Here is a 24,372-nt window from a genome sequence, read left to right on the forward strand (position 1 = left end):
TTATAAAGAAGTGGTCTAGCGTTTTTTACTGTAGTAAACATATTTGACCATTAAAAGTTTTTTTTCTGAGAAACATTCAACAATAATTATTTCGATATTTCTATATACAATTTATTTCACGAATGCGTTCATGTTCAATAATCAGAATAATCTTCATTATGTAAACTAAAAAACCAGGGGTTTTCCTAAAATGGAGGTAGTTCACTCATTTGAATTTATTTTTTATTAAACTGTTTATTATGTAATTAATATAACAACCTAGTGTGAAGCATAAAAACATTAAAAAATAATGAAAACTAAAGAAGTTATCACAATAAGTTTGAAGCTTCAGATTTTTTAAAATATGGCTTTAGGAATTTTTTCAACATTTTTCCCGTAATCTGCACTTGCTTCTCAATAACGTACCACTGAGTTGGTGCGCCAGTTTTTGAGCACCCTGGATATATATATATAGTAGATAACCAAGTTTTAGCTTGTGGCGACAGTTGATGGATTTCATTGAAGCCTCCTTGAAAACTTGTAATTTGGCATTCTTCAACAAGATGTTGAATTGTTTCTTCCACTTGGCCACATTGGCAATACGGATTTTCTGTAGCCTTCCATTTAAACAACATTGACTTACATCTGACATGGCCAGTTCTTAGTCTGTTTAATTTCACCCAGACCCACCGTGGTTGATCCATTCCAGGTACCCTTTTTGATGGATCTTCTATTAAATCTTTATTGAACAGGTGGATATTAGACCATATACGAGTATTGCGCCACTCATTAATGATGAAAAAGTTTTCGATGTTAAACGTTTCCACCCAAAAAGGTTTTCTAGATAAAATAAAAAATAAAAATAAAACAAAAAAATATTTAGCCAGTTTAATCTTTTCTTTTAAAGAATTTAGAGCAAAAATCTCTGATTTTTCTCAGAATTAATTTTTTTTGATAGTTAAATTTATGTCAACCTCTTCGACTGTTTCCTCTTTGAAGCTCTTTATAATTTCATATCTTTCAATTATTGTCAGAACTTTTCGTTTTGTAAATTTATTTATGACGAAAAATAGAGTAAAATGAATACTAATCGCCAAATTTGTTCTCAACACATTGAAGAAATAAATGTATGCGAATACAAAAGTTTTAAATCGCAAAAAATCTGAAAAACCAAAAGAGCACAGAAAAAAGACCAATGTGTAATTTTTTCGTGGTTCATTAAACTGTAACTGCAAATTTTCATCTCCAATAGTTTTTTGGTATGCCATTCTATTTCTTTATTTAAACTAAGTTTCAGTAAAATGCCTAACCATAAACATAACAACTTGTTTAGACCTTTTTCAAAATTAAAGAAGAAGAAGAATTTTATTAATTAAATAGGAAACCTAGTTACAATAGTTAAAAAAAAATAAAAAATTACATTAGTGGATAAAAGTCACACTTATTACACATTTATCTTCACATAATCTTTGATTTTTGATTTAAATATAGATAGAGTACCTGCATTTCTAATATTGTTTGGTAACTTATTATATTCATTAATACCCTTAAAAAATAAAGATAACATTGTTTGTCGGTAATTTACACTTTGAACATTAATTTTGGAAGAATCCCTAGTCTGGTAATTGTGTACACTATTTCTGCAAATAAGATATTCACTGAAATACTCTGGTACTCCAAGCTTAATTATTTTATATACAAAAATCATGGTAGAATAATACAGTCGTTGCGTCACAGAAAACCACATTAGGGCCGATAACATACATTTTATAGGTGTTAAGCGGTTACATCTTAAAATTATACGCATTCCTCTATTCTGAAGCTTTTGCAGTTGTACAACATGACTAGGCCGTAGCAGGTACATAAGTGTGGCAGAATAATCAAAATGTGGTTGGACAATACAATTGTAAATTAAAATTCTTGTTTGCATTGACACATGCGTAGATATTCTTAAGAAAAAAAAACAATTTCGTCCTAATTTTTTTACAAACATAATCGAGATGACTCTCAAAATCGAGCAAGCTATCTAGGTAAAATCCTAAATACTTACATTTATTAACAAACTCTACAGTTATGTTATATATGCTTAAATTAATGTTGGCAAAATCAATTTGGTTGTATTTATATTTAGTTTGTGTTAAAATATTTTTCAAGTATTTCGAGAGCCTTGTTCATTTTTTGAATACATTTATCAAGATCAGTGTCATAGCATGCTACCAATGTGTCATCGGCAAACAAATTAACAAAATCACAATCACAATAGTTTACAATGTCATTAAGATAAATTAAAAATAAAAGAGGGCCAAGAACGCTACCTTGCGGTACACCAAATTCACTAGACACTTCATCAGACAAAACGTTATTATATTTAACTTTTTGTTTCCTGTCTGTTAGATAACTTTCAAACCATTTAATGACATTACCCCCAATACCATAGCACCGCAATTTAGTTAATAAAATATTTCTATCGATAGTTTCGAATGCTCTTTTAAGATCTAAAAAAACTGCTACCACATATCTACCACCGTCAATTTCTCTTTTAAATTTGGTAACAGTTAACTGCAGGGCTGATTCACAAGAGTGATTTTTTCTAAAACCTGACTGATTTGTAAACAGTAATTTATTTTTATCAAAATATTCTACTAACTGTTCATATACTGCTCTTTCAATCAATTTTTCAAATGTGGGTAATGTATTAATAGGTCTAAATTCTTCAGCTTTTGAAGTATTAGCAATTTTTGGTATTGGAATTATCGTACTAGTTTTTAAAGCATCAGGGAATTCACCCTTATCAAGTGATGTATTAACAAAATGTAATAGGACATGACCAATGACATAAAAAAAATGTTTTAATAATGTGGGATTAAAAAAATTATATATATTAATTTTATTTTCGAAAGATAAAATTATACTTTTGAGCTTTTTCATTTCCAAAAGTTTAAAATTACAAAACTTACTATTTACATGTATGTTAAGTTGAAGATCAGTTGTCGGCATAACATTATTGGAAGTAATACTATTGGCTATGTCCTTAATACTATTTACAAAATATAAATTAAAATTATCACAGATTTTTTTATCACAGCTATATGTTTTGTTCTGATTATCTATGGGAAATATCACAGACTTTGGTGCATCACAGGTAGGTTTACTAATGAGTTGTTTTAACGTTTTCCACATTTTTTTTGGTGAATGTTTATTATTGTCGATTTTCTCGTGGTAATATTTATCTTTTTTACATTTTATCAAATTGACAACTTCGTTTCTTAACTTTTTAAAATTTAACCAGTGAATTTCCCTTTCCGCATCAGCAGTTTGCTTAAATTTGCGATATTGCAGGTCTCTAGCTTGCGCGATTAAGTGAAAACGTTTTTCAAACAATCAGTTAATCGACAAAATTGTGAAACCAAGAAGAAAACAAAGCAATTTGGTTATGGAAATGAGAACAAACCAGTAGCAGATTGTAAAAATTATTTAAAAATTCACGTTTTTTATTTAGTATTATCTGGTCTCAGCATTTTCCATTATGTATTATTACTGTTGCTCTTAGAATTCTCTTGATATTAGCACTTTCTGCTTGTGGAGAGAGAACCTTTTCAAAACAACTATCAACAGTTATCTATGACGATGTCCCAAAATCGATTTAATGATTTTCCCAACTTTCTACTACTGCAGTGGAAGGAGAAATACTCAATGGACTAGATAAATTATATTTTAGAAAAAGAATTTGCCTCGAGTAAAGTAAAGTGAATTTATTGAGTAAATTATGTAAATATTTTATATGGAAAACTCAACAGCTGATGTTCCTGCACAAAATTTAAAATTATTCTTGTTACAACTAGTTTTATTTTTGTATAAATATGCTATTTCAAAATATTTTAAAAATAAACAGTTGCTTTTATTTATTTTTAACTACTATTTTAATAAGGCGCAATATTTGGGACCTACACACGGGCGGACAATTAACTTGGCTTCGGCCCTGAGTTTAATTATCAATTTTAAGTTAACTGGACATTTGGGTCTGTCTGTATATTAAAAATCAGGAGAAATTACAACATGAACATAAAACAGGACAAAACGTATCCCCCTCTTCGGGACAAAACTGTTAAAATCTAAATCTGTTCTAGCTAAATCAAGAAGACCCTTTCTCAAAAGGAATGCTGTAGTTTTGTTGTTTGTCCATTTTTTTAACTACTACATGATTCTACCTTCGACCATATATCATATAGACTGGGCAAGGTGAGATTTGTTTTGAAGCCAACATGTGCAGGTGGGGCAAGGGGAAATGAGGCTCGGTACGCGAATTTGACCCTTAGGTACCCCTTCTCTGATTGGTTCATTCAAAATATTTCCAAGTGTTTTGTTAATATTCGTCAAACTTCGTGCTTCACGATTGTGATTAAAGGGAAGAATTGTGAATTTTGAGCCTAAATTTACTTGTGAATGGATAAAATCTGGTTCTTGCGTCAAAATATACAGGAGAAAGTATCCACAAGGGCTTATTGATCGGTAATGTCATCCGTAAGTAAGAAAATACACGTATTAACCTAAATATGGAAACACACCAGTGGCGTCGTAACGTATTCTGATTTTTCGCTTTGAGACTGAATATTTTTGAATATTACAACCCTGACGACATGTCATAAGATAGAATTAGAAGTATTTTAACTAAGGCATTTTTTTTAAACTCGAAAACTTAAATTATTTCTAAAACTTGCCCCTTGACTATGAGCTGCCATTGAACAAGGAGTAAGCTTCCTCTTGCTCCTCACTCCTCGCACCCATACATGTTGGCTACATGTTGGCTTCAAACAACCTGCCTACAAACTCGCTTTACGGCAAGTCTATATGATATATGGTCGAAGGATTCTACAGAACTACAAAACCTCAAATTTAAGAAGCTTGCTACTCAACACAAGGTGGCGCCCCCTGCTATAGCTATGTAGCTATACAACACGTTATATAGCTATTAGAAATGATCGTGCGGTCGGCCACAAGTGGAAGAAAATATTGATATTAATATGTTCATTCTTCGGGTTCGGGTAATATCGACTTTTCACTAGCGGCTAGCCCCTGCCGGTCTACAAATGTTCGCTCAGTCGAAATGTTGCGAGCGAGGTCGGAACAGTACGAACGGAGACCATAACGGACTTCTCATTTCAGCTGGGCATATTGGAATAGTGGTTTTTATGGAAATATGTTGCGCGTGGCTGGGGCTTCGCCCCAGTTAACTAAAAGGAAACAAACCCCACGACCAATTAAACTCGAAAACGTGGAACTCGAAACGTGGAATAGTGTTTATGTTTATGAACTGTACGCCACCCTAGCTCCATAAAAAAACACTATTCCACGTTTCGAGTTCCACCTTTTCGAGTTTAATTGGTCGTGGGGTTTGTTTCCTTTTAGTTAACTGGGGCGAAGCCCCAGCCACGCGCAACATATTTCCATAAAAACCACTATTCCAATATGCCCAGCTGAAATGAGAAGTCCGTTATGGTCTCCGTTCGTACTGTTCCGACCTCGCTCGCAACATTTCGACTGAGCGAACATTTGTAGACCGGCAGGGGCTAGCCGCTAGTGACTTTTCGGGTAAATAAACCTAACCTCTCCATTATAAAACTCACTTTGGCCAGTTCGGCGGATGGAGATTAGTGCGAGATCGATGCGCGATTGGTCGATAGTTGACATTTGAATGTCGGTGTGCATAGCCAACTGTGTGTGTGAGACAGAGAATGCATCCGTCAGACGTCGCTATTGCATCTCTCCAATTGTTATGATTAACCTGTTGATATCGGGTCATTGGAGTGCGGCGAAATAAACAAATAAAAATCAACAATTTTAAGCGCGGAATGCGAATTGTAACAACCGGTCCAAGCTGCTGGAATAAGAAAAGCGAGAGGAAATTATACCAATATTGTGAGTATATTTTTATTAAATTTTAATTAAAAAAATTGAGTTATAAGTGTCAGCGTTAAAGGGTAACAGCTGCGCCACCCCCATTTCCGAAGAAAATCAGGTTTGTCACTGAATCGGGTTACTTTGTTTAATCGATAATTAGCCGGTGCTAATTAAATTGAGTTCAGGCTGAAACATGTTTTTCTTCTTGTTTGGTCTTGTCATTTTCTGGACGACCATAATTAATTATCAACCTGTAAGAAGTTCTTTTCTTTATTTACCACGGGATTAAAGTGGTTTTTAGTGCATTTATTCATTTGCACAATGGTATTAAGTGCTAACACGGAGTGTTTTCCCTATGATATGTTTTTAATGTTGCAATTATGTAAGAGAAAACGGTTCAACAGACCATGGAAAATGAATTGACCGCAAAAAATTGATTTATTCGGGCGAATATGAAAATTTTAATCAACCTCATATCTCGAAAAAGTGACGATTTTAATTTTTAAGGCGTTGGATCGCGCAAACTGGCACCAACCCAACTCCCCTAGCTTATTATTTATTTGAAGTATTTTTTCATTTGTCAGAACGTTTCAATTTTGAAACAGGGGCGTCCCCTAGAAACTACTCGTACATTTATTTCTTGTCTCGGCATTTGATGCCTTTCGACACATGTAAGGCAAGGAGAAAACTTAAAATTTAAAATTGGTTTGAATGTGGTTCAAACTACTGGTTTTTAAATTTCCATTACTAATTGACTCCTATACTCATAATAACATTTTTTTTTTGATTGTGAAAATATTTACTGTTGATCTGAAAAATTTTTATTTGTGCGATTTTCTAGATTTGATGTTTTTTTTATTTTGTTGCTCAGAAGAGGTATTGGATGTAGAAAAGAAATAGAGCTTTCCATAGCAAAGGACTTTTAAACTTCGAACATATTACCTTGTGCCGATTTATTTAAAAAATATGAAGCAATACATATTTGTCTACTAATAAGGCTAAATAAATCTAATTCTTATATTTCGAGGTTGTTTTAATAATTTTATATGCAACTAGATATGCATAGGACAAACGTATTATTGACATAAATCCTAGTTATATTTTACACCTACACTATCGGACAAAAGTAAGGCAACATGTTGAAAAATATACAAATATTGGTATTTTAAATTTTAAGAGTTGGTATTTACCTTCAATTTAATTTTATAATAAACGTTTAAAGATATTCTTATTCGTGTTGAAAATGGATAGCCTATGGGTAATTATTATGACATACTACTAGCTTGAAATATAAAAAAGCCCGATATTGATGCGACAAAAGTAAGGCAACATTGTCAGAAAATATTTTCAACTCAAATTTTATTTGATTCAACATTTACATAACACTACCCAACACTAAAGTTTAAATAAATAGAACGAAAAATTCAATAATTTATGGCATAGCCGTTATTAAGTATAATTTTTTGGCACCGTCTGGGCATTGAAGAAATTAATTTTTGAATAACATTTTCATCCAGATTTGACCACACTTCCTTGATTTTATCTATCAAAGATTGCTTGTTGGGAAATTTTTGTATCCGGATTCGTCGCTCTACCTCTTCCCATAAGTTCTCAATTGGGTTGAGGTCTGGTGATTGGGCAGGCCATTGCAAAACATGAATATTATTATTACCACTCACTGACCAATGCAGAAGTGTGTTTGGGGTCGTTATCTTGCTGAAAGATAAAACGAAGAGGCATTTTCCATTCTGCATACGGCAGCATTACATCTTGGAGTATGTCCTTATAGATGAACCGATCCATATTACCCTCAACGGACCCACACAATTCCACGAAAAACACCCCCACAGAAAAACGCTACCATGACCATGTTTAACAGTGGGTGTAACATACTTGGGGTTGAATCGTGTATTGATTGGCCGTCTCACACGTTTCATTCCATCCGAATTAAATAATTTGTATCGAGTTTCGTCACTAAACAGAACTTTCCTCCAATCTTGCTTCGTCCAATTCAAATGTTCTCTTGCAAATTGAAGTCTGGCCCGTCTATTTCTTTCGGAAATCAAAGGTTTTTTAGCAGGACGTCTACTAAAAAGCTTTGCTGCAACCAGTCTTCTTTGAATTGTTCGTGTACTAACTCCTACTTCCGGTATTTCCGCTATAATTTTAGATGCAGATTTCCATGGATCGTTCTCCGAAATTCTTTTAATGCGTCTGTCCATGTTTATAGTGGTTTTTCGTGGTCGTCCCGATTTTGGATTATTGTTTAAATGTCCTCTTTCGTTGTAGCGAATAATTATTTTAGACACGCTGTATCTAAGCAGTTGAAATCTTCTTGCAATATCCGCTTGTTTTTCATTGTTTAAGAAAGCATCGATCACTCTTTCTTTCAACTCTTTACCAATTGGTGTACCCGTTGGCATGGCTCTTGTTGCGCAAGACGAACTGTTAATATTGGCCTAACAAATTTTTCATTATAACAACATTTTTTGAAAAAAATCTAAATGTTGCCTTACTTTTGTCGTCTTAAAATAATCCTTTTTTACACTACAAGTCAACAAAGCGGTTTTTTTCAACCTTAATAAATAATTACTTGACATTAATGACAGTAGCTTCCTTTGATTCTTTTAATAATACCATAGTTTGCCCGATCATAATTTATTTACATTAGATAGACATTAATTTCTATATTTTTCAAAATGTTGCCTTACTTTTGTCCGATAGTATATGTAATTGTGGCATTGGTAAGTTAATTTGTCAATAATAATGTCACTATATAACATTTATTGTGTTTTTGTTTTTATTTTTAAGTCTCGATCGGAGCTATTAAATTAGCGTTTCGTGAGTTATATCAGTATTTAAAAAAATTGTTTAACGAGAAGCGGAAAACTTCCTTAATTAGAGCATATTACGTTGTTTTAGACAATTTTGGGAGAATTTTAGTATACATTAAGTATTTGATTGAAATGAGTCGGACCAAGTTTCATATCCTGGTTAACCCATATAACTGGGACAATAATTTTTTGCACAAAAAAATGAAACAAATGGCTTGCGAAATAATATTATATTTGTGTTCACTTTTTTATTTTTGTTGGTTTCATTATTTTCTCAAAAAAGTATACAGCATACTTAAACATCTCAAAAAAAATTGTAACAAAATGAATAAAATTTCTGTTGTTGTTTCGAACAACACTACATTGCATTTTAATTAGAACTTTGATAAATTGTGAATGAAAATATGGTTTAGGAATTTTAAACTCAATGTTTGAATTTTGAAATGTGCCTTCCATTCACTTTTCGTTTGCCATTCAACCTTTCTCTGTTATAAATAGTGGATCATTTTGGCTCCAAATTTGTCAACAAGATCCAGTTATTATAGCATAAAATTTATGCTATAAATAATATAATAATATATAAGTATTTAATATTCCTTTTACACAGAAACCCAACGGGGTAAATAAAAAGAGCCCATAAGTAATATTTTTCAAACACGTGCTAGTTTTAGAAACGTATGTGCTTGAATAGGTATTTTAAACAGAAAGTAATTTTTTTAATACAAAATCTTTTAAAACAACAAATTAATTCTTGGTTTGCTTTGTGGGTTTATTTTTTAATATAGTTTTGTTTTAATTTTTATGAGTAGTTAATCGAATACAGCCATTGCTGATTTTGATTTTTCAGATTTCACTTGGATTTGTCTCAAAACACTCAACGAAAGAGTCGAGAACAAAACTATAACACTGTGGTATCTCTAGATTTTTACCCTGTTTTATGTTACCTATACAGCACGTGTTTATTTACCTTGTACACAATGTTTTAAATCATTGCATTTATGGGAGTAAACAACAGAAAATCACTGGTAGTAGGTATCCTTTTGTTGTCATACACCTAAAAACATAAACTACTATAACAAACCGCAAATTTTTTCAAAGCAAATAAATTGCACAACTGTTGTGTGCTGTTGTATAAGTGATAAAACTGACAAGAGAGTAAAATACACTAATAACAAGAGTAAGTAGATAGAACTAGAATTAGCAAGTACAAACTTGTGAAAATTAGGTACATTAAGCGGAATGTAAATCATTGCATTGTATCATTCCACTGGGCTTGATTTTATCTAATCGTGGGTTTTTGGAAGATCAGAGCATTTAATTCGATTGATTTAAAAATTGTTTGTGCGCTTCGATTCGAAAAGAAAATATCACGATGTCGGTGTATAAACTTCACCTTGGCCTTGTAAGCTCATATTTTATTCTTTAGATTCCTTTTTCGTTGGCCGTCAAGTGTCACTCTTACGCTAAGCGAGAACCTTGTGGCACCTAAGTGAATAAAAGAGCAAATACATTATTCCTTGAGTAACAAATGTTTAATCTGATTCACGGTTGAATAAACTTGTAAAAACACGGAAAAAACTTTCCAACGTCAATTAGACGTTGATCGAAATGAAAAAATTTTGACCAGTCGCCGTGTTGGCCAGTTGTCAAAATTTCATAAACACACGTCAGAAAGCAAAATTTTTTGTATCATTCTTCCAAATCTGGCAGAGTAAAGGAATGGCTCATCTGTACGCGGCGTATAGGTGTAATTTCTGCTGTGAGCTTCCGGAGACAGCACCGATCTACCATTGCCCAAACAGACATCAATACTGCAATGAATGCTTCAGAAAGTTGCAAAGGCTTTATCGTGGTAAGACCAGGACGGAACAAAGAGTTCGAAGACAGACTATTGAAGGCAAATCGATACCTTGATTTGCCTCGAATAGTTTTGATTGCCTAACCAGTAGTTCTTATAGTTTAAGATCCAATTAGAGACATCCTTCACCCATCTACTCACCGAATGAAACTTATTTTTTAGTTAAATACCATGCGATCATTGAATTTATAATTAGCGTAGGCTTTGTCAGTTTTTTAACTTGGATAAAATCGGTGATTGTGATTATTAATCAAACCGAATAGTCAAATAATAATGTTTTGAAGGGTAATATTCAATTAGAATACATTTTTCCCTCAGTTTGCATTAGTTTTTCATTGACAAAATACAAAATTGTCTATTCGAATTATAAATTCAAATGATTGCATGGTATAATATACAAAGGAATGTATCGCGAATGAATTGCCTAAAGTAATACAGTTCAAGACTATGATTAAGAGCACTAAAAAGCGTCGAATTTCAGCCAATTTCGAAACTTACATTTTTGAAACTGATTTACAGGATACATTGTTCTACTCGGGCTTTAGGAGAGAAAGTCTTTTAAAATGCGCTCAGTGCTTTAATTCAGTAAAAAACCTGAAAATTGAAAAAAAAGCTGTTTAAACATTATTTCACATGAACACTGACTGTTAAGAGGAAATAAAATAACAATTGTTTAATAATTGTTCTGATCGTGGTTTGCTGTGGTTTTCTCTTTCTAGCATGAACGTAGGTTGCGTGGTAAGTTCATATGGTTTGCTGTGAACTATCTAAATGTTGTCTTATTTTTGCATTTAGGAGTTTTTGATAAAAATCACATTGCAAATTATGATAATTGTATGCAGACGTTCAAGAATTTGCTCTGCAAGCTCAGTTTAACGTGGGAATTTTTGGCCGCATTTTTGGCCTGACTTTGACAGCTGTCATTTGTTATTTTTTACCTATCTATCTCTTACAATTTTTGAAATAACCTCAAAAAAAACGAATTCTAGCTCATTATTTTTATTTTTAATCCAGTAAACTATCTAAAAATATGATAACATTGTTCCATTGATTAAAAGAAATGTTAGATTTGTCCACCATTTTTACTCAAGAAGTTCAAAATTCGATGACTTTACTTTACATAATTCACTAAGTGAGCATAAACCATAATTAAATATTATTGTTTTGCTGCTTATTCGCTAATGAATCAGCTAAAAACTAAATAAAATGTTGTAGTTTGGCAATTATTGTTGACCATTTTGCAAGATCTACTTGATTAACTATAAAAACTACGAAGTAAAATCCGTTTATTGTGATTTTTTTCAAATTCTGTAAGAGGTGAATGTTTTGATAAAAATCACCATAAATATTATTGTTCTTTCGGTTGCCGTTAAGAAAATAGGGTCGATCCGTTTGAAAAAATTAAGTTATAGCAGCTTTTTGATAACTAATTTGAAAAAAATCATACTAGCCTTGAATTTTGACAGTTGACAATTTTGAAAATTCAAGAAGGCTCTTCAAAACTTTAGTTATCGAATGCAAAAAATATACACTCATCGAAAACTGTTTAAGGGCTGTGATACTTGAAATAAACTTACAAATGAAAATTTCAATAAAAAAATTTACATATGCAAAAACTATGACAGATAAGTACAAACAACTTGGATAAATTTTACTCAGTTTGAGGAGAATTCAAAAATGGAATAAAGATTTTTGGTTACTATATAAAATTTTAAAGTTAGCACCAAGTTCTCGTAGTTCCGGAAGGTTTAGCCATTTTGAAAATAATTTAGTTGAACTCGGAATGTCGATTTAGATCGGATAAAAAAATTGATAGCTCTAGTTTTGTTAGAAGTTAAAAAGTTTCTAATGTAGACCCTAAAAGAATCACCTTGTATTTTTATCCGTTTTGACCGGACCAACAGCCCGAGTAGAAAAATGTATCCTTTAAATAAGTTTAAAAAACGTTACTTAAATTGGCTGTAAGACACTGAGGAAATTGTCTAAAGGTTGAAACATATTTTTTCAGACAACCCGTTTTTTGCAATTATATTTGATAAAAAATAAGTGTCATCAGGCAAGCGGAGGGGTGGAGGACGTCTTTAATTCGTGTCCTTTACTGTTAGGGAACGTTGAAGGCGGAGGCTGTTGTTTGATTTGTAAATGTGCTGCCAAGTTTGAGAAAAGTGATGTGAGTTCGGAGTTGTTGAAAAAACTTAAGGTTAAACCCGGAATCGGACGACCACTAAAAGGTAACCCGAGGAAGAGTATGTTTTTCGATGATGGTGAAATTTCTACAGCTGAAAATATGTTTGGCTCACAGCTTGAAAAAAACCAAGGCGATGGCTTAAAATCTTTGAAAACGCGATCAATGAGTGCCACCACAATGTCAAAACGACCTCTGACGTGTCTTCACGATGGTTGTAGAAAATCAGTGGCTGTTTCCTCCCTTGTGAGCCATTTCAAGCACGACCATCCCGCAGTCCCCTGCTTTGGAATCGAAAGGGGGCGAGAGTTAAAAATGTTATTTGACATTTCGCTAGTGGCACACAATCGAACTTTCTGTCTGTCGATGGTCACGGTTTACGAATTCAACAAAATCGACGTCGTTCGTTCGAAAAGCTCCCAAAGTGTTATCAATACCTGCAGTAAGCTTTCTGGTAGAATCCCACTTAACACCTTCTGGCTAATGATGAGCGGTTCGAGTGAATACAGAAAGGAGAATTCGTATGTCGTTTTTTGGCTTTATTCTAATTGTGAAGATCGGTATTGGTACACGATTGAGCTGTCGTCGAAAAACGATAGAATTAGTGATTCGAGCTTTTGCAGCGCTGTTGGATTGCATGAAAGTCGCACCGTGGAAGACGTCGCCAGAAGTATGAACTGCCTCTTTGTCAATTATGGGTCCTTTATAGCCCTTCTTGAAGAAGGGGATAAAATTAATTTAAGAATTACAGTACATTAAGTTTAAATTGTCTGTGCCTTTTTAACTCGTGTCTCGATGGAAGCTCACACAATAAAAGATTTTTTAAGACTATTTACTATCCGTGCTCTCAAAAAGATCTTGATAAAAATATTAATCATAGATAACTAACTGCCTTCTTGTAAACGATTCTTTAATAAATCATTATTACTAGCAATTATTGTTGCTTAACACTAATTATTTATTTGGAATTGAATAAACAGTTGAACAACAACAGTCAACGTTTTTTAACAAAAAGAGGTCACTTCACTGAATCTGAACTAAAATGCATAATAATAGCTCTGGTTTTACAGATACTTGCAGATATTTTACTTTTTATCGTTGGATTTAAACAACCTCTTTCCTCTTTGTGTTATGACGAGGGGTTTCATCAAGATGACATTATGTTTTACTTCTGCAACAAACATTTTATGAATTTGAATTCAACGAATTCTTCGGGTTTTCAATGTAATTGTGCTTAACTATTTTAATTTTTTGATTCAAGTCATTTTAGATTTTTCAGGGTGTGGGTTTCTTTGCACACTAATTAGCTGATCTTCCACACTATTTTAGAAATGATGTCGAAGTTGTTTTGTTTTGTTAAAGGCGAAAGTATAATAAGTAAAATGGGAGAAACTAAAAACAGAAACTACAAAATTAGTAAAAGGAAAACTGAAAAATTGAGAGAACCATTTACTTCAAAAATCACGAAATAGCAGTTTAGTTTTTAGCAATGAGGGTTTCTTTTCAGGTTTTGCTTTTTTTATTTATTTTTGGAGTTGTTTTTCTTTGAATTTTTCAGAATTTCAAATATTTTAGATTTCTTGGTTTAACTATATTTTTTTAGGTTTTTAACTCGAGTATATTGGGTTTTTAATTTGGTTGCTTTTGGTTTTATCAAATTTTATCAAGCTTTAAAATTCTTTCATTACAATTTTAAGTTTAAGCTTATTTTATAAGTAAATTCTTGAGTTCCGCACTCCTTAAATTTTGGATCTTAAACGGAGTACAACATTGCAGAAAACGAAACTACAATAATGTTGTATTTACGTTGAAAGTTACATTAACAAGAGGAAAAGTTTTATTACAATAAACTTCTAATAAAAAAATTGACAACAAAAATAAATAGTCTGAAAATAAAAGTTCGGAAAGATTTAAATGAAATAGGGGTTGTAAATTCGAATTTATATAAATATTTTTTATTTTTTTTATAATTCTCGGATATCAGATGAATGTTTTTTCAGTGAAAGTCTGTTTGTTAAGTTTTCCAGTTTTTTAATTTCTTTTTTGACTTTTTAGATTTTGAAGTTTAGTTTAGGTTTTCGGTTAGCCCTTACTTTTGTATTGTTATGTTTAACATGTTTGGAAATGAATGTTTAATATTGATAGAAGTCGACTTTTGAGTAACTAAAATACATGGTATAAGCAAAAATGAGCCTCTCACTACAAACGAAAAAGGTGCAAGAATTTAATTTGCGGAGGATTACCACATGTGTTTTGAAAATTGACAAAACATTTTGTTTAATTTGTTTGAAATGATAAAATAATTAATGATTTTAAACTTGATACGTACGTAGGTAGGTACATTTATTAGTTTTAGATTTTTCAGCTTTATTTTAAAATTGTCACATTTCCGACTCTTTCTCCAAATGTGGTCCAATAATTACACACTCCTACTCAATTATTAAAAATTAATGAAAGTTAGTTTTTTTATTACTTTTTTCACACTCCAAATTTTCAAGAGCAGTTTTTTTTCAAGATAAGTTAAAACCTGTAACTTCCAATGCATTACTAAAAAAATTACCACGTATGAAGTTTTTAAACATTGTTTCCTTCTAACTCTTTGCTCTTATTTAATCAAACTATGTATTCTTTGTTTAATATGTTGACTTTTTCTGCAAAAAACTTGAGTTTCTAAAAACTCACTATTTGTGTCAAATATCGTTCGTCAGGAGAGGGTTTCAGCTAGAAAGTAATTACTAATTACAGAAAGTCGCGAGGTTCCAAATCCAGACAATAAGGTGTATTCAAATTTCATACAGTTTGACCAAATTTTCCAGAATAAGGACAACTGAATTAAAAGGCATATTGTCACATTTCATATTTTTTAACAACTTTTTTAAGATAACTAAGCGTGAACGGTTCTAAAAATATTTTTCCACTTGGCTATTGCCTTTTTGGGAAGTATTTAATAATGCTTGATCATTATCAGTAACTGAGTCAGGCTTATTACTAGTAACTATAACATCCTATATTATTAAACATAAAAAACATTCAGTAGGTACATTTGATTTCTACCCAACTTCTTAAAGAACCTTCTACTTTAATTCACCGTCCAGTGATAATTGCTACATTAGTCGACCCGAAACAGTGAAGTCATTTGAACATTCAGTGGATGGCTTTTCAGTTGCACAAACATTTCTTTGGAATTTTTTATTTGAATAGTAATTGACGCATTTTGTTCTGTCCATTCCACTTTATCGGCATAAATCCGTTTAAAATATTCCACTGCATAAAATTTGGCAGCAACTTGAAAGAAACCATATTTCCATGTTTCTAAATTCGTAACGTCCGTCCGTCGGTTCAAGAAAAACACATGCCCTAGAGGATTTGCATCCTAAGATTACACAATTTGCAAACTAATTGGGTCGAGGGATTCGCGCCCCAGCAACAAGTTGGCGAACCATTTAACTTGTGTATATTCATAATTGTTTGCACCTGTTACGTGAAATTTCGACGTAATTACTAACGGAAAGTTTCAGTTTTAGTGCTCAAATCAATACCTACGTCAAAGAAAAAAGTTACCATCTGCTTGATGCAAACCCCATAAATATTTGTTCGAGGGACTCTCGGGTTCTATTTTCGACTGTTTTAACGAGCTGTGTGGTTCTGAATGCTGTTTATTTGCATATTGAGGTTTCTTAAGATTGACTTGAGACGAATCTGTACCGGCCGACCTTATTCCAATTATTGTTCGTTTTGAGGGCATGGTCGACATGACCTACAGATTTCGCGATTGCAAATTTAACTTGTTAGGTACCTACACAGACAGGAATAGACGTTTGGAGGGTTTAGTTTCGAGTTCACCCAACAAAATTATACTTTATTTTTTCGGTAATTCAACTCAAATGACGAATATCAAATTAAAATTCTATCTACTGTCTAAACATAGGTTGCTCAATGCCCAACTGTTAAACATTCAAATAGCTTATATTATTTAGAGAGGTTGCGAAACCCTCGAAATTCGGACAATCGATTCTGACACCCCTATTCAGTGGAATTCTAATTTTAAAACCTCACTTTTGTTTAATACTATTACAGTAATCAGTAATTTTCATTGGTTATTAGATAATCAATAATACATAGTACTAACACTAATTACACAATAATTTGGGAAAAAATCTTATTTTTTTTATTAATTTGAAACGATGAGATGAAAACAGTTTTGGCAATAACAAACAAGCTTATCTTAGATGTGACTGCAAAAGTTTGGCATTTCTAAAAGTGAAAAATGTATTTCAACAATTCTTTTCTCTTTAAATATTTAACAAAATGAAGATCTTTTGAACTTTTCAATTATTACGCTAAATTTTCATACTCCACCTACTCATTCGTTTTTTCACTTTTTTTACTCGCTTTTCTTTTGAACTTTTTGGCGCCTAGTTTACAATAAATTGTGAATATTTTACGTTACGAATATACTGGGATTGATAAATTTGGAATATCGTTTTAAATTTTTTATAAAAATTGTACCTTATTATGAAAAGTGGCATATTTTATTCATTCAATATTCGTTTTTAATTTGTGTAATACTCATTATTTCCACTGTTAACACTTTTACTGAATATGATTATTCCAATTTACTATAAGTTGTTAGTTAGTTTGGGGGAATTAGAATTTAGAACATCATCTATTTGGTTGTTTTTTATCATTTTTATCCGCAGATCAGTGATAAAAAACAACCCACTTATACCAAAGATAACCACAAAAATCAATTAACTGGTCGTCAGCAGTAATTTCTTGAAGTCTACTAAGTCATTATACCAAATGAGGTAATAATTTTATTAAAAGCCGAACTGTCTTTTTATTGGCATAATAATTTTTAAATGCGCACATACCCATTTAAGAAAGCGGTTATTTCATATGCAGCTATGCATATTAACAGAAACAGCAGGAGACCAATATTTTATATGAATTATGTTTATGACTTAATTTATACGGTCAAAAGTAGTAAGTTGTTGTGAAGAATTTACTGTATACGTATAGACTCTTAAACCTGTGGAACTAAGGCAGATCCGATATGTCCAGATAATTAATTTTTTGAATGTGTGTTCAAGCTCGCAAAGTTACAGAAATTATATTTTTTTCCAATAACGCGAGGAGCTGAATTCTTCTAATTTAGATAACCTCAGAGCTGTATCGAGTTTTTCTGTTGCAATTAAGTAAAAGTCTAATTGTTAGGGTCGGTTTGCAGAAAGCGAAATTAAAATTTAATCGAGAATTAAACTAATTCCACTTAAGTTGCCATTATTTATTTTGTATTGACAAACGGTAAGTTAATCGCGAATTAAACTTTAATCGCGATTAGAACTCTGATTTTCTAATTTCTAATTACTATCAAGAATTATTACTTTTAGGCATTTTTAGGTACTACGTAGCAGAGTTGGGCGTAATCAGATTACAATGTAATTAAATTAATAATTCTTACAGATTAATCAGATTACAATGCAATCTGATTACTTTCTATTCAATTACATTGTAATTGCAATTACTTTTTTATTAGCTGTAACAAATTACATATTATTTCAATTGAAAAGTAATCGATTACTTTGTAATTAATTACATTATAACAGATTATTTTAGAAAATCATCCCCAAAGGAGGTTAAATGGGGTATTTAAGTTTGAATTCCAGAAAATCCGTCAAATATGCATATACCATAAAATTAGTAATGGGATCTTTGCTGAAAAATTAAAAGACACGTGTTTAGGTTTTTTAAAAATTTTACCCTAAAGGGAGGAGGGTGGTTAAACAGGGGTTAAAAATTGTATACAAATTAGTAATTGTTTTAAATTAGGTATAGTTATAAACATTTGTGTTTGAGGTTTCAGTTAAAGATAAAAATGCATGTTTTGGTCGTTTTGGAGATTCCTCTCCTAAAGGGGGCGTAAAATAAAAATTCATCATTTTTAAGTTAGTCCATGAAAATTGGTATCTAGGCTTTCCTCAAAAAATGAAGAGATAAATTACTATTATGTATAATGTAACTGAATAATGTAATCAGATTACATTGTAATTAGATTACTCTGTAATTAGTTACTCACATTACTTGAGTAATCTGTTACTAAGTATTTAAATTACAAATTACAGTTTAATTGTAATTATTAATTATTAATTAGATTACATTTTGCCCAACACTGATAGGTAGTACGTCAAAAATGTATATTAAAATAAATTTCTATCACATCACAGCGAGAAAAAAGTAGACAGCTTATTATTAGGACTGTCAAGTTTTGCAAATTTGACCGTGTAATCATCATCAGTCATCTCAGTCAACAATGATAACTAACAATGTTAAAGTTATGTGATTAAGGCCCAAATTATGAAACATTTTTAACGAGAGATGAATTTAAACCTCAGTTAAAACATAGTACCTAACGTCAATCCGATGCGCACTATACCCTATAGCAACAACGGAAAGATAGAATTCAACTGAAGTTTAATCGCAGCGGACATATGGTCAACTTTCTGTTGATATAATAACATTTTATTTTATTACATCGAGTAAGATAAAAAATAACTAGTATATCCCATTTCAGTTCATAGTAGAATTTTGCAACAGAGCATTTGCCTTTTTGGAGTGAAATAGAGCACAAATTGAGAACAGCTCACAGTTCGACATTTATTAAATTAATTTCAATCTTAGAAAAAGTTTAAAATTATAAATAATAATAAAAATAGGAAATACATATATCAAACTCCACCTTATGGTAATACATGGTTATTTATCTAAGGCTGCGCGTCAGCGCATCAGGTAAACACAAAATACACTTTACGTTGTGACTTTATATTAACAAATTAAATTACAAATTGCATGCCACTCGGCATATGGTCTTACGAGATGATTATAAGTGAAAATTTTGATAATTTCATGGTGTACAATCTGATATGTTGTAAGTCATAAGCAATCTAAGTTTGTATTAATGATGACACGAAAATAAGTGTCGTTAGTTTTATAAATTGTATTGTTTGATGCTGTGATGCACTTCTTACCTGCTCAGGCGCTCAGTCTTATGTGAATAACCCTGTATTCTAAATTCTGTGTGAAAGCAACCATAGACTTCGATACAGCTCTGTAGTCCATTTTGTCAAGTTCTTAGGAAATAAATGGAACTTTATTGCGCAAAATAAAATTTAGCATTCCAAAAAACTCTCAAATCCGAACACACTGCGCTGCATTAGTTCGAATTATCAATGCTGAACCATAAATAGGGTGAATAGTAAAAGTATATTTTTACTACAAACACGTTACACGATAAGAGTCTAGGAATATTAGTAATTTTTCTGAATAATAATGTAATAAATGAAATTCTTGGCATTTTTTTTTTCGAATTGTTATTTATTAGCGTTAAGAAACAGTTTTTAACGGCAATTTGATACAAGGATCTTATTCGTTATCTTCTTGCTTTGCATTACACCAAATGATAGTTTGTTTTTAATGTATGATATTGCCAACCACATACTTAAGTGATTAAGGAATTTTTACGAAGGTAACGAAATTTCTGTTTTACTATAGCCAGAACAATCTTCTGTCTTGATAATCATTGAAATCTAAATTTTTAGAGCAATAAATTTATAAAAATAGTTGTAATTAAATAACATCACAAGGAATAAAAAAATATAGGCAGAGAGAGCATCAAATTCTCAATAATAGGAGATAAAAATAATGCAAAAATTGTACCTTAAACTGTATTTAAAAAAAATAAAAATTTCACCAATTTGCACTCTGTCCCATATTTTTCAAAACGCTGTGAATACGGTTACAGATACAAGAAAAATGTTCAAAGAAAAGTTGTAGAGAATTAAATGTCCTTTAAAAAGTCCGCGAGACCACATCCATATCTTCAATCATTTAGGCCCCAAAGTCATTCAAAGACGCTCAAGCGATGGATTTCCTTCATTTTGCCGGTGGTCAAATATTGGAAAATGAATTTATACCCAAACCGTTGAAGATAGACATATCGTGTCGCGGACTTTTTTGTAGAAAAATTAATTTTCTACAACTTTGTTCCTTTCACTTTTTTGTATCTTCAACCGAATTTGTTGCGTTTGCAAAAAAATACGGTGGGACGCAAATTGATAATTTTAAGCGATAATTTTTTGGGCACCGTCGCCTATTAATTAAAACGCTGCGAATACGGTTGAAGATACAAAAAAGTGTAAGGAACGACGTTGTAGAGAATTAAATTTGCTACAAAAAAGTCAGCTACACCATATTTCTATCTTCAACGGTTTGGATATAAATTCACTTTCCCATACTTGACTACCGGCAAAATGAAGAAAATCCGTCGCTTGAGCCTCTTTGAACGCCTTTAAAGCCTAAACCGTTAACGATAAAGATATGGTCTTGCTGACTTTTATACAGGAAATTTAATTCTCTACAACTTCCTTCTGAACGTTTTTCTTGTAACTGTAATCGTATTCGCAGCGTTTTGAAAAATACAGGACGAAGCGCAAATTTTAAATTTTAAATAATTTTTTTCACATTTCTCATGAAAATTTTATTCCTCAGTTTTTCTCAGTCTGTTGAGAATACAACGCTCAGCATTTCAGCATTTTTTCCAAGTAATTGGTGAACTGATTGAATTTAAATTAATTTAAAACGATTGGACACCAAGACGGTATAGCGCTCGAAGCGCCCTCATTTTACTCTACCGCACTATTTTTTTTGGGTTCAGAAAATCCTGCGATTTTGTATCTCGTTTCGTCTCCTAAACTATAGTTCTTCGTAGTTACAAACAACAGTTTTTATTTTTTACGCTAATAAATAACAATAGTTTATTCAAAAAAATGCCAAATATTTCATTTATTACATCATTATTCAGAAAACTTACTAAAATCCCTAAATTTTTCTTAAAAACTAATAACCGCAGAGAAGTCACTGTTTGCTATTAAATACCTTGTAATTTCCTCTGCGCGTGTGAATTTTTTCAGTATGTTTCTTGTAATTAAAATTAATGTTTTAATTAATTACAATTAAGTAGATGCAAAAAACAAGCTATACTTATATGTTGTTTTTTTATAATAAACATCATTGTTTTAGAATAACACCCGAAATCATAAAATTTCTATTAATTAATACATATTTTCATATTTTGAATTCTATTGATATTAATATTTTTAATTATACATATGTAAGGGTAGAAAAATTCTGAAAGAATTCACATACATAGAGCACAAGAAAAAGTATTGAATAGCGTATGCTAAATTTGGTACGATTTTAAGTTTTGAGGTGTTGTCGTGTAGTGAAAGATACTTTTAGCAGAATCACTCCGTATTGTAAACCATTCATTTGAATAAGGCGATCAAATAGTGGCATTTAGGAACACTGTGTATAATGTTTTGTTGTTGAACTTAATTGCATTACTCTTGTTTATGATTAATGGTTTATTTGCTGTGGAGCACAATAAATTCAACTTTAAGACCAGCCGAAGTTGCCTGGGTTTCACATATCGATTTATCACACCGGACTCGGAAATATTTACCTGTCAACCATATCGGATTTTCTTCAGGTGTTGCTCACACCGCAGGAATTCGAAATTTCCCAGATACGTCGGAAACAATTGCGCACTTGAATATTGACGTACAAAACGTCACAAAATAAAAGAAATCTTTTTTGATTTTGCTAAAACGCGTAGAATTTAGGTTGTGTTCGTAATAGCAGTGATAATGATTGATCGATTTCTTCTGTTTGCAGAATTCGTTTAATTTGAGGACCACGATACGTCACGCGGGTGTAATCGGCCTATGGGCCTCTCCACTGAACGGCAAAAAGGCGGGGGGGAAGCCCGGGCCCCCAGCTATGCGCCACACGGGACTAGGAAAATTAGGGGGACTCATCAACACAGCTGTACATGCCACGAAACGAGCCCCAGGTGAGTTATGAAACGAGAGCTTTCGTTTTTACTACCAAGAGAAAAGCGCCCGGAATTAATTTTTCCTTGGTTCGTAATTAAGATTTTGAGTGTTTCAATTAGTAACAGTAAACACAAAACGCCGAGGTAAATTTACAAAATTCAAATATTTGTTTTGATGATGGGCTTACTTATAACACTGAGATGGTGGGAAAATGAACAACTAAATTGCCGGATAAAGATTTGAAGCAACCTCGGAAATAATGAGACGAAAATGCAAAGTTTGCATTTATCTGCAATCTCAAATGCAGCATTCAGGGCTGGAATGAAAATTAGCCTAGTTACCTAGTTGGATTTTTCGACTAAATTTAAATTGGAGGTTAGTAAAATTAAGTCAGTATTATTTACATTGTTATTCGATAACTATCTGCTATTCATTCTAAATGCATGGTAGTGGTAATTAGACTCCAAAAATAGTTCTCTGTTCACTTGTTCACTGTCCCTGCAATGGAAAACTCCATGACCATGTAAAAATAAATTCATTTCCCAAAATGTGAATGAATGAAGCGTACAATAACAAACTTTTTCATAAATATTTAATTTTATGTTATTCTTCGTTAATCGAACATCTAACACGACAGTGTCAATAAACAATTTCGAAAAACTGACAAAGTTCCAAACTGGCTATCCTACGTGTTTTCCAGTCGAAAATAGAAAAGTATGTAATAAACTCAGACCACCCTGAGCTGATTTTGCATTTGATAATTCTGAAGCGTGGTTTATTCATAGCGATAATAATTCTTGCTCATTTAGAATTTTAATTGGCTTATTCGATCACTGGGATTTAATTTATAATTAACTGATTTTGTTGCGAATGGCTGGATGTGTTTTTTTTAAATTGACATATTTTTAACTCCTGCAAGTCATTTTTATTTTTAACAACAAGTATGTTCCAATAATTCTTTTTAATGAAATGCAAAATACTTTCACAGATAAAAATTCTGAACTTCAAAGTATTTACATGCGTCTGGACTTTACTTTCTAAATACATATTTGCTTTGCAATTATAAATTGAGTTATAAATAAAGAAATATGATAACAGTTGCATATGACTGTGTAATTAATGAACACTTTATTATTGATTGATGCCAAAGAATGGTGTTTGACCTACTAAATATAATCTATAAAATTTATTCTTATGTAACATCTATATTTAAATAATTTGAATGATATTTCTGTCACTTTGATTTTTTACAGCTGCAATTCGTCGTAGGATTTACGAATTAACTTAATTGAACGTTCTCATCTGAAAATGTCAAAAATTCCGTGCATTTGAATCATGTTACCACAGATTTTCAGTAAATTTTTCAGACAAATAATACTTAAACTTTGGAATTATACCTACCTTAATTTAAACACTTATTTTATAATTGTTATTTCCTGTGGTAGATATTACTAATAATTACTACTACTAATAATACTAATAATTAGTAACCTCGAGGTTTTTAATACAAGTTGTTATCAGAAAAATCATTCATTAGATTATTAGTGAAAAATTTTAGAAAATTGATCAACATTGAATTAAATGATTTACAGTCGAGGCTCTCAGAACTTGTAGTATAAGCATGGTGCTACCAAAGTTATGAAAACAAATTAAGTCTTACCTACCACTGATTTTTGGTTTAGCCAACAAAGTTTATATTTTAATTAAAATAATGATAATTACGTT

At 31.7% G+C, this 24,372-nt stretch overlaps 2 protein-coding genes and 1 long non-coding RNA gene across 8 annotated transcripts in view; 2 read left to right on the forward strand and 1 right to left on the reverse strand.

The window, feature by feature from the left end:
* Positions 1 to 5,435: 5,435 nt before the first annotated feature.
* Positions 5,436 to 24,372, forward strand: part of tws (twins) — a 42,887-nt gene continuing 23,950 nt past the window's right edge. The window contains exons 1-2 of one of the 2 annotated variants that reach the window (XM_008199327.3): positions 5,436 to 5,895; positions 22,487 to 22,664. In XM_008199327.3, the coding sequence (XP_008197549.1) occupies positions 22,592 to 22,664 (73 nt within the window). In that variant the 5' untranslated portion in view covers positions 5,436 to 5,895; positions 22,487 to 22,591. Of the gene's footprint in view, positions 5,896 to 22,417; positions 22,435 to 22,486; positions 22,665 to 24,372 lie in introns of those variants that run through there. The other variant, XM_064354600.1, reaches the window with a different exon arrangement.
* Positions 7,220 to 8,606, reverse strand: LOC135265283 (uncharacterized). Its single transcript, XR_010332879.1, has 2 exons — positions 8,394 to 8,606; positions 7,220 to 8,336 (listed from the first exon to the last, which is right to left on the reverse strand). It is a non-coding gene; the product is annotated as an uncharacterized LOC135265283 (long non-coding RNA).
* LOC659408 (hypothetical protein) lies at positions 10,071 to 13,585 on the forward strand. 5 transcript variants are annotated; one of them, XR_010333137.1, is made up of 4 exons: positions 10,071 to 10,085; positions 10,138 to 10,563; positions 12,675 to 12,815; positions 12,872 to 13,585. XR_010333137.1 is itself a non-coding variant. In XM_015983325.2 (3 exons), exons 1-3 carry the CDS (start codon positions 10,431 to 10,433, stop codon positions 13,511 to 13,513), a joined length of 915 nt encoding a protein of 304 aa, XP_015838811.1. In that variant the 5' UTR covers positions 10,320 to 10,430; the 3' UTR covers positions 13,514 to 13,585. The 5 variants fall into 5 exon arrangements, 3 of the variants coding, with proteins under 3 accessions (XP_015838811.1, XP_015838810.1, XP_015838809.1); XR_010333136.1 differs by having other exon boundaries at positions 12,675 to 12,800; XM_015983325.2 differs by lacking the exon at positions 10,071 to 10,085 and having other exon boundaries at positions 10,320 to 10,563; positions 12,675 to 13,320; positions 13,378 to 13,585.

This window comes from Tribolium castaneum, chromosome 2 (assembly GCF_031307605.1).
Source record: "Tribolium castaneum strain GA2 chromosome 2, icTriCast1.1, whole genome shotgun sequence".
NCBI classification, from domain to species: Eukaryota; Metazoa; Arthropoda; class Insecta; order Coleoptera; family Tenebrionidae; genus Tribolium; species Tribolium castaneum.